The sequence below is a fragment of the Papaver somniferum genome, chromosome 2, assembly GCF_003573695.1.
Source record: "Papaver somniferum cultivar HN1 chromosome 2, ASM357369v1, whole genome shotgun sequence".
Classification (NCBI taxonomy): domain Eukaryota; kingdom Viridiplantae; phylum Streptophyta; class Magnoliopsida; order Ranunculales; family Papaveraceae; genus Papaver; species Papaver somniferum.
In genome coordinates this window covers 145,755,089-145,766,105 of record NC_039359.1, presented here as the reverse complement: position 1 = coordinate 145,766,105, position 11,017 = coordinate 145,755,089, and the positions used below count along the sequence as shown (strand labels likewise).

At 37.8% G+C, this 11,017-nt stretch overlaps 1 protein-coding gene across 1 annotated transcript; it reads right to left on the bottom strand.

Annotated features, from left to right (window-relative positions):
• Positions 1–3,795: 3,795 nt before the first annotated feature.
• LOC113352145 (long-chain-fatty-acid--AMP ligase FadD26-like) lies at positions 3,796–5,787 on the bottom strand. The gene has a single exon (XM_026596008.1). The coding sequence runs from the start codon at positions 5,785–5,787 to the stop codon at positions 3,796–3,798; it is 1,992 nt and encodes a 663-aa protein (XP_026451793.1).
• Between the last annotated feature and the right edge of the window lie 5,230 nt (positions 5,788–11,017).

Genomic DNA, 11,017 nt, shown 5'->3' with positions numbered 1-11,017 from the left:
AGGCGTGAAATATATCAGATTGGATTAAACTGCAACCTATTACCGAACTCATGTTGCAAGATTTCTATATACAGACCCGATGTTCTCGTCCAGATGAGGTTTGAGGTGCGAAATATATCAGGTTGGATGAAACTGCAACCAATTACTGAACTCATGTTGTAAGATTACCATATACAGACCCGATGTTCTCGTCCAGGTGAGGTGTGAGGTGTCAAATATGTCAGATTGGATGAAACTGCAACCTATTACTGAACTCATGTTGCAAGATTACCATATACAGACCCGATGTTCTCGTCCAGGCGGGATTTGAGGTGTGAAATATATCAGATTGGATGAAACTACAACCTATTACTGAACTCATGTTGCAAGATTACCATATACATACCCGAAGTTATCGTTCAGGTGAGGTTTAAGGCGTGAAATATATCAGATTGGATTAAACTGCAACCTATTACCGAACTCATGTTGCAAGATTTCTATATACAGACCCGATGTTCTCGTCCAGATGAGGTTTGAGGTGCGAAATATATCAGGTTGGATGAAACTGCAACCAATTACTGAACTCATGTTGTAAGATTACCATATACAGACCCGATGTTCTCGTCCAGGTGAGGTGTGAGGTGTCAAATATGTCAGATTGGATGAAACTGCAACCTATTACTGAACTCATGTTGCAAGATTACCATATACATACCCGATGTTCTCGTCCAGGCGGGATTTGAGGTGTGAAATATATCAGATTGGATGAAACTGCAACTTATTACTGAACTCATGTTGCAAGATTACCATATACAGACCCGATGTTCTCGTCCAGGTGGGATTTGAGGTGTGAAATATATCAGATTGGATGAAATTGCAATCTATTACTGAACTCATGTTGCAAGATTACCATATACAGACCCGATGTTCTCGTCTAGGTGAGGTTTGAAGTGTGAAATATATCAGATTGGATGAAACTGCAACTTATTACTGAACTCATGTTGCAAGATTACCATATACAGACCCGATGTTCTCGTCCAGGTGGGATTTGAGGTGTGAAATACATCAGATTTAAAATTACGAAAATACCCCTCGCGGAACAAGTGCATAAAATTTTCTTGATTTCAAAATGACAAGAATACCCATGACGGAACAGGACCATAAAATTTTCCTTGATTTCAAAATTACGAAAATACCCCTGACGGATCATGAGCATACAATTTTCCTTCATTTAAAATTTACGAAAATACCCCTGAGGGAATAGGTGCATCAAGTTTTCCGGTTATTTCAAAATTACGAAAATACCCCTCGCGGAACAGGCGCATAAAATTTTCCTTGATTTCAAAAAATGATAAAATACCCCTGCCGGAACAGGTCCAATCCATTTTTAACAATCACAATGACACATACACACACATGTATATAATAATAATATATGTCTATATATATCAGTTTTACACAGCACACACAAAATGTCTTCAAAGGGTGTGCTACAAAAAACATGAATAGCCTTCGCAAGCGTACAATGATTCTCACAAGCATGAATAGCATTTGCTTTCATCCCTCAGATCCTTAAGCATTGACCTCATATCATCATAGTTTTTGAGCAACTTGTTAGATTTCGGAAGTCAATCTCTTAACAAATCCAACAAACTGTTGACACAATAACCCAAAATTTTATAAGTTTTCTTCACATTATGCAGTTCTACGATAGTAGAGAGGATTGTGAGATTGTCTTCACATGAAGGGTATAACTTCTCTGCCGATAACGATTTGTACCTATTATAACGCTTCTCGACATCTGGACCTTCTTAGGGTGATTCTCCAATTTGTGCTCCATCATGGTCATGATGAATACCAAAGGAAGAGTCAATAAAATCGTTCAAATTCAAACAATCTGATTGCTTATCAGGTGTTTCTCCGACTACGGCCTTCCCCTTAGAATGACTTGTTGAAGCACCATCCTTTCTCTAACCATGTAAGCACCAGGTGGTGTATGTCTTGTTGACACCATGCTCATACAGATGGGTCCTAACAAGCGAGAATCCAAGTCGGTGTCTATTTTCACACTTCCTACAAGGGAAAGGACACGTTTTTGCACAAGTACCATTTACCATTGCAAAATCAATGAATTTTCTAACCCCTTCTCTGTATTCTGGGCTATAAATGTCTGTTATACGCATCCAAGATTTATCCAAAAAATTTCACATCCTACGAACAAGTAAAGTACTATGTCTTAGTAACCTAAGTTTATCAACTAAACCTAAAAATGTCGACAGATTTATCAAAATATACCATAATAGAATACAATTCACAACAACATCAATTTCTAAAATTAATAAACCCAGATGTTGAAAAACTGTCGATTAAGAAAACAATAAAAGAAATGCCTTAATAATTAGCTGAAGATGACCCAGGAGAATCGATAGATTCAGAAATCTTAATCAAACTCAATCCTTCTGTGATAACTCGATTAAGCTTAAATCTTTAATGAAATCGACGAGTCACAGAAGAATCGGTTGAATCAATTTTGTTGATGAAGCTTTCTGCAACTGAATCTCAAATTGAATCTGATGAATTTTCTGGTGAAATCGATGGTGGCTGCAGGGATATACCAAGAAGTCGGTGAGATGTGAAATAAATGGAGGTGAAAGATTTGATGTAGTAATGTCTCAACTGTTTTTCTATCGAAACATTAAGTTGTTTATCTACCTCCCAACTTTCAGACTTATTAAATGAAAAACTAATTTCAGATGATTTTAATTTTGTTTTCGGATTTTAATTTTGTTTTCTGATTTTCGATAATTAAAATGAAGAGTTATAATGGGAAAAAAATGTTGGAGAAAAACGCCAGAATCGTTGGGAGACTGTGTAGCCCTTGTGTGTGAAATGAAATTGGGAGCTGATAATAGTAATAGAGGCGCTAATAGTAGTAACGGAGGGTAACAATGTAACTTGGCAATTCAAATTGAGGATAGGAAGGTAATTACCCACAACCCTCCTGAAACTCTGTAACAGATACAAATTATTGCAACGATTATTCAACGTTACAAAGTTACCAACGTCGATACGACGTTACTTAAAAAAACCGTTATAAAATCGGGCGTTACAAATTCCCTGATTTCGTGTAATGTCAGGCTACCTATGTTACTGCAACTTACTGTTACCTATGCTACCACTACTTCCAAACAATAATTGAAAAATGGTTGAATCTATGGATCTTGTTACTTCTAAGTCATCTTCATTGTAATTTTGAAAATCTCTTGAAAAGTGGTTAGATTTTTTTATACTGGCATCTTTATGGTTAGAAGATTTTTTATGTGGCTTGGATGAGCTTAGTTTGATCCAAACAAGGCTATTTGAACTTGTCTTGTTAGTTTGGAATCAAATTGGCATTGTTAGAGTTCTTTTCAGATTATGTCCTGTAACTATGATACTAAGTCATTGGAATGTCTCTGTTATCTGTGTAAAATTTCTATAACTGTGAAAATTCTTGACCACCCATCCCGATCTCGAATTGGAGAATTAAGAACAAGGCTTGCCTCTTTTTCAAAAAAGAAACACATAAAAGATGGTTTTGTGATAAAAATTGATAATACATGTATACAAGACAAAAGAAGCATACAAGACAAAAGAAGCACACATCTGCTGTTTTACTTTTTGGGCTAAAAACTACACAAGGTTTCATTGGAAAACTTCTCTCACACCAACACATAACATAGTCTTTCATGCATGTTTGTGGTGGTAATAGCCATTCACTCAAGAATTTTTGAAATCCCCACACATCATGGCTTACCATTTCAAGATTTCCTTGTCTCACAGAAAAGATATCAAAGTTAAACGATTGGTCCCGGGTGTCATTGAGGATGCATGGATTAGCTCTTCTTGTTTCTCATCTTTTATCTTTCCCTTGCCATTCTTTTCGAAATGAAATTTTACTGCCGAAGATGGCATGTTTTTCTTATGGTCTCTGAACCATATTTCGCTCACTGGATTAAATTCACCTCCAATCAACTTATTCTTAGTTGCCCATCTTTGTATCTTACCCGATGTAGTTTTCTCTACACTTCCATTCTCAACCAACACAACTAACCCAACCTCAACCTTGTCATGTTCCTTCCAAACCGCTTCTCGTATGCCTTCACATAGTCTCCGTAATACTCCGGCATCCCTTTCTTCAGTACTTCTTTGCAATTCTGCTACAATAACGATGGTTTCTGTAATCTGGAATGCAGCTATACAACCTCCTCGTAGAAGCTTAGGGCAGCTTTTGTAAGCAGTTGTTTCTAAATAATGAGGATGAATTTCTTGATAATTTTGGGTCCTAATAACATCTAAACATCGACCCAATACAAACAAGTACCTCTCTTTTCCTATGACAATTCCCTTGTCGCTGGTTCTCACGTATTGATGGCTTACTCTTCCTTGTAATCTTCCTTGAAAAACTTCACTTGTTAAATATGGGTAGCCGAGGTAACCAGTTGCGTTGCTTGGTGACGAAATCCATATCTCTCCTTCTACTCCATCTTCCACTAGTTCATGTGTATCTTGGTCCACAATAATAATGTCCATTTCGTTATCATACTCCTGATCATATTGTTCAGATGGATTCCAAGAGAGTCTCGCACTAGGTAGGAGCTTCTTATAAGGCGGCATGTTACCGGAATTAGTTGATGATGATGTCTTTCTCCATGAAGTTGAGACAAAGGTGCAATTCTCGGCCAACCCGTAGGAAGGAGAGATACAAGCTGAATTCAACCCCACAACCTTAAATGCATCGATAAATTCATTGACAGCTTCTTCCCTAATTGGTTCATTGATGAGAATTAAGTTTCGTAAACTCGATAAATTTAAAGGTATTGCACCTTGATCAATCCTGCCACGCCGAACAACAAGCGGTAAAGCAAAGGAAGGAACAGGAGTACAATTCCCTTTAAACTCGGTAATCAGTTCTAGCCAGAAACGTGGTCTCTTCACAAACAACCCCGGTGAGCTGAGTATACAAGTTGTTCCAGACACAACTGTTAATAAGAGAAACATGAGTCCACAATCATGATATTGAGGAAGCCATGAGATAATAACGCTACTCGGATCAAGATCATAAGCTTTCCTTGCTGCTCTAACATTATGAGCAGCTGATCCCGCAGTTACGAGAACAGGCTTTGGTATTCCAGTTGCACCAGATGTGTACTGAATCAAATATACATCCTCAGCTTTACATCCATCATATGATGCATGAGAAGAAGAACGATTTAGTTTGAACGACTGATCATCATCGACGTCTTCCTTCAAGTCATCCACAGATACCCATTTCAGATTCTGCATTAGTTCTGAGAGTTGTTTACCTTTGGAAGAAGATGAGAAATAACGCAGAATACCACTAATATAATCTTGATGAGAAATGACTGCTTTGGGTTTAGTCTGTGAGAAAACTCTTATAAGATGATGGTGTTTCGTAGGGAGAGAAAGATCTGGTGGGAAAATGGGCACACTTAAAAGACCGGCTCTCTGGCATCCAAATATAATTTGAACCAGTTGAAGACCAGGTGGACACAGTATGAGAACAGTGTCTCCTCTCTGTAAAGAAATGAGAAGACGCGAAGCTATTGATTGGGCAGAGGAATTGAGTTGAGAGTAAGTGAGCGTAGACCTAGTTGACACGCCAGTTGCATCATCTTTATCTTCAACCCATACAAAAGCTGCTTTAGACTTGAAGGATGGTTGATTTGCCCATATAGGAAGATAGAGGTCTACAACAGGTTGGTCAGGATAACATGGGTCGTAATTCTCAGATGAATGTCGACTCATATTCTTTCTTTTGATAAATTTTAGGAACCCTATTTTTTTTCCTTTGAATGCTGGGATAAAGTTTCTTGTCGTGCATTTTAGAGGTTTAAATAGGCTACCCACACCCCATCTTATAAACACTTAAAATATTTCTTTGATAGTACAACATGGTATGACTCGTTCAGGGTTCGTGGTTGTCACCAGCGAAAGATAACAGGAGCTAAAGTCGAGGATCCCAATGGATATCCAATAGAATAAAAGCATATCCAAGTTTCACTTGAACTTAACATCGAAAATGTCACCAAGATGTTGATGGCTTTGTCTGTAATACTCAACATTGTCCAAAGAACAAAGACCATAACCCTTTTCCAGTAGCAAGTACTAGGTAGGGTAAGAGACAAAGTTAATTCCCGAAAAAAAGACAATTTTTACGCCGGCCTGTCCACGTCTTGCACAACCCGAAGGCAAAAGCTTTGACACATTTTGTGCCGTAATGGTTACGGAGCAGAGAGTGGGCATACTACTCTAGTTGGGTTTACGTATTCACGATCGTTAAAGTAGCATACGCGTAGTCCCTGCTTAGCCGATGGTGTAACAAGTTCGCATGTTGAGAGTATAGTCATTGAAAGAGTTAACCCTGGCGAATGGCTCGTACACATGAACAAGAATCCATGGATACGGCTTACCACCCAAAAGGGCATATCGCCAGATACTACTAACAACGGCTTTAACGCTCAACATTGTTGAAGGGATCGGTAGTCTGGTCACTCCGGCCTAGGTCATTGCAATGATCTATCCCCATCACGACGAAATTTTCGAAGATTACCCGGGTCTATCGGCCAAGGCTATATACTCGTTGAATACATCAGTGTAGCGCGCGTGCGGCCCAGAACATCTAAGGGCATCACATACCTTTTATTGCCTCAAACTTCCGTGGCCTAAACGGCCATAGTCCCTCTAAGAAGCTGGTCGCGGAGGGAATCCTCCGCATAGCTAGTTAGCAGGCTGAGGTCTCGTTCGTTAACGGAATTAACCAGACAAATCGCTCCACCAACTAAGAACGACCATGCAGCACCACCCAACATTGTCCATCTAGTAATATTTTCTAACAACATTGCTCCCTAACCCATAGTTGAGATACTGGATTTATTTTATTTTATTTTATTTTATTTTATTTTGATCGATGAGCAGTGCGAATTGAACTCGCAATCTATAGATTGGAAGCCCAACCCCTGGCCAACTAGATGTGTATCTCACCATTGTTTAGATATCCTTTGATCTATCTCAATCGTCGTTTTAAAACTCCCCTATCTCTTTCATTATTAAGTTTCCATTATTAGTTCTATATCCAAATTCGTAATCGGAAGGGTAGCAACACTGGCCGGAAATTCTCCAGAAAAGTCTACAAGTCATGAGACAGCTAACGGTCAAATTAGCGGTTAATTGGTCAATTAATGGTAAACGTCAAGTCAATGGTCAAAGTCAAGTCAACATCCAAAGTTCAATAAAAGCCACCGGTCCAACTGGTCAGGTAAACTAGTCTGATCAAACGAGTTAAATCGGCGAGTCGACAGATTTGACTCAGTCAGATACACTAACACCATGTTTGTTTACTCCTGACTCATCTGAGTCGTCTGGATCTGAATCATCTGGATCTGAGTGAAATCACCTGATCATCTGGATCTGAGTCGATATGTTTGTTTTGAGTCAGATCTGACTCATCTGACTCAGAAATAAGTGAGTCAGTGGTTTGGTCCCATGAGTCAGGGGTATTTTGTTACCTGACTCAAATGAGTCCGAGTCAGGGGTTATGTCTGAGTCAGAGGTCGAGTCAGATCTGACTCAAAATGGAAAAACAAACGGTCTGACTGCTGACCCGGTCCGAGTCAGGGGTTGACTCAGATTCAGACGCCGAGTCAGCTGCAAACAAACAAGTTCTAAATCATTTAGACATCTGACTGAAAGAACAACTCTAAGACATGTTCTGCTGCTTAGGCTAGTACATCTAACACGCCATAATGGCGCATCAGAAGACATGTTGCACAGGACAAAACTCAGATGCAGTTACAAATCCTCTACCAACCTGATTTCAGGCCAGAATCACAGTTTAGTCATTCTCTCTACAAATTCATCAACTTTAGCTTTTTCTTTGTACTTACAACATCAATTGGGATTACACTCAGACCTCCTCCTTCATCAGCAGCACCACCACTAAAGTTACGGCCATCAATGGGTCTGGGTCTCCCGGGTACCGTTGGACCTGGAACCGAATCATGTTTATTTTAGTTGGTTTCGTATCCGGGGTCCATTCTTTGGAACCAGAATCGGATCCAATAAAAACAACGGCTATATGCCAGGTCCGGGTAGTTATCCGGTTATTATGAAATAATTGCATAAATTTAAAAAAATGATATTTAAACAAAGTAATTAGCAAATTCATTTTAAACGGACACATTTGCACTTAAGTTTGGAACTTTTGGATAGTAAAGGTGTCGTAATGTAGTTCATTATACCAGTTCATTTTGTACAATGAAATCGTACAATAATTTGTTTTATAGAATTAATTCGTGTGTTACTTAACCCTAAGAGTTCATTCTGTAGAATGAACTCAGATGATATACTATTCAAACACTTCACTTTCTAAAATGAACCAGCTAGTATCGCAGTTTAAAGTACAGTATATCTGCAAGCAAGTCATTTCCTTTTTTTCAAACCGATCTCGACTCCTTGGTATTTTCCTACTGGCCCTCCTCTTTGACCTCTAGGTAAGTCATCATTGCCTATTTGTGGCTCTCCCTTTTTGGACCAACCTCTCCACGACTCCCCTTATGATTATAATAGAAGCCCAATTAACATTTCATGGCTATGAAACCCTTTAGGTTTATGATATCAACAAGTGGGCCTGACATTATCTTCCAAAGTGATTCAGAACGCATAGTAAAGCAAGATCATATAGATTTTTTTTTTTGAAAGAAGCAAGATCATATAGATTATAGATATGCTATCAGTATTTATTTTGGAAATAAAAACCACATTATTATAAACTTTAAAATTTCTGCATTTATTTTTAAAGGCAGAGTTGACATCAACGGGCATAAATACGTCGGTTCATTGTAACCTTTATGACATTAAAAACCATTAGAAGGAAAAAAACTCTAGGCCTTTTGCCCTTTTACTAAATTTGTCTAATTCCATGCTCTTCAGTGCAAATGTAAGTCTGCTCTATAAATTATCATGGTTAGATGTCTTTTTCTTCTTTTTTTTTCTTTGAAGCATGATATATTAGAAAATTTAGATATCTGTCTGTGTAGTGAATAGGTGGCGTTCTTCCTCTTTATTCATGGAAAAAAAAAGAACAAGTTTGGTGCAGAAAATTTTATATAGCTCTATGTAATCACCATCCCTAACTTATTAACTCGTAGTAGTTCAGTGTAAACTTAGTTAGTTGATCAGTTCATCGATAGTCATTATCAGTCGAACTAGAAAAACAAGCTCAAAATTTCACAATTATATGCTTTCCTCTTTATGTGTAGTGAGATTCTCATACTGCCGTCTGCCTCCATCAACATCTCACCGACACCTTTTGTGCAGGTTGTAAGAGTTTTATAGTTGCCTTTTAAATCTTACCGGGCCACAATGGGACACATATATGTCAATCGTCCTAATGAGAAGAATATATATGTCAATCGATCTCATGCATGTCGGTTGTGTACCACTAGTCAATCGGAGAAGAAAGACATGCGAGCACATGCACTGGCAGCGGCATTAACTCCCGATAGCTTGCCTAAATACGCTGACATGGGGGTGTCAGCTCAAGCTGGCTGGCAATGTAAGGAGGAGCCAACAGATCCGATCCATGGATGTATCGGTGCGTCATAATTAGTTGAGTCCAATCTTGCATAATCAGAGTACCATCTTCTTGGTAGAATCGAGACTTTTTTTTTTTTCTAAGTGCAAATTGGAGCTGGAAACCTTAAATACACATCTCTGATCAAGAAAGGCACTTGTGATGATCAATAATGTAAACCTTGATTTCATAAGTACACGACTCTATACTATAATATTCACAAACGTGCACACCCATATGAACATTAGATTTAATGTTGGTTTAGAGATCCAAAATTATGCTAATCTTGAAGAAATCACTTTCTCCTGTGTTTTGTAGCTATTTCTTGCTATCAATTATAGCCCCCAATGTTTTTAATGATCATTTTTTTTCTGATAAATTTCCGGGTTATGCACTGTATTAGCAATGCGTAGATCAAACAAAACCCGAGATTTAAGAAATCAAAGTGAATACCTCATCATATATATATTATATATGTGGCTAAAATTATGGCTTTGAACCCAATTTATATTTGGAACTAGGACCCAAAATTATTCTGTATGTTTCCAATAATCTCGAATTGTATGTAAAAATGGGAAATCTCGAAGCTGTATGTAAAGTCTTTTGGAAGTCTCATGGAAACTGGAAAGTAGTATTAAGAGTTGTCATTTTTCCTTCTTCCAATCCTGTTGCTTTTGGCATATAATCTGGCGTAACCTAAGCTACACTCTCATGCAATTTATTGACATTAAATTCTGATTGCTAAATATTGTTAAATGAATATATCTATATATATATATATATTATTGGATTGTAGCTAACTCTCATCGCCTTAGTTAAACTTCAAGAATCTCCTAGTTCCTAGTGTGCAGCAGTTAATTATATGGTCGTGTGACCACATCTGTCCGTAGTTGACCACTATATTTTGGTTTGAATCCTGGGAAACATAGCGTGTGCGCAGGTTCAAGTCATGGTGGTAATTTGGTTTTTCAGTGCTAACGAGTGTAGTTAGTGGTGAATTTGTGTTTATCTCAAAAAATAAATGAAAAATAAACTTACATGATGATAAGGTTCTGAGATCGAAATTCGTCAGCATAAAATATTTTACCGATAAAAAAATAAAAGCGAACGTATTAACACAGTGACATATACAGGAGAGCAGAACCTAGCTCAAAGTATACCAAATGTTTTGTCCATATAGCCTTTTCAGTTGGGGTAAATTACACGCCTTAAACAGAAAATATAAACAAATTTACTCGCAAAGTTGACTTGAAGCAACATAAATGGAATATAAGATCTGCAGAGGAATTAAATTCTGATTAGATTTATGCACTGTATTAATGCGTATCTAAGACTTGTTTAATGCGTGGAAAATCAAGGAGAATAATAAAAAATGAATTATTAGTCTCACCCCTACATTCGAGA

Coding starts and splice junctions, on each gene's coding strand:
- LOC113352145 (XM_026596008.1), bottom strand. CDS start 5,787: ATGAGTCGACATTCATCTGAGAATTACGACCCATGTTATCCTGACCAA.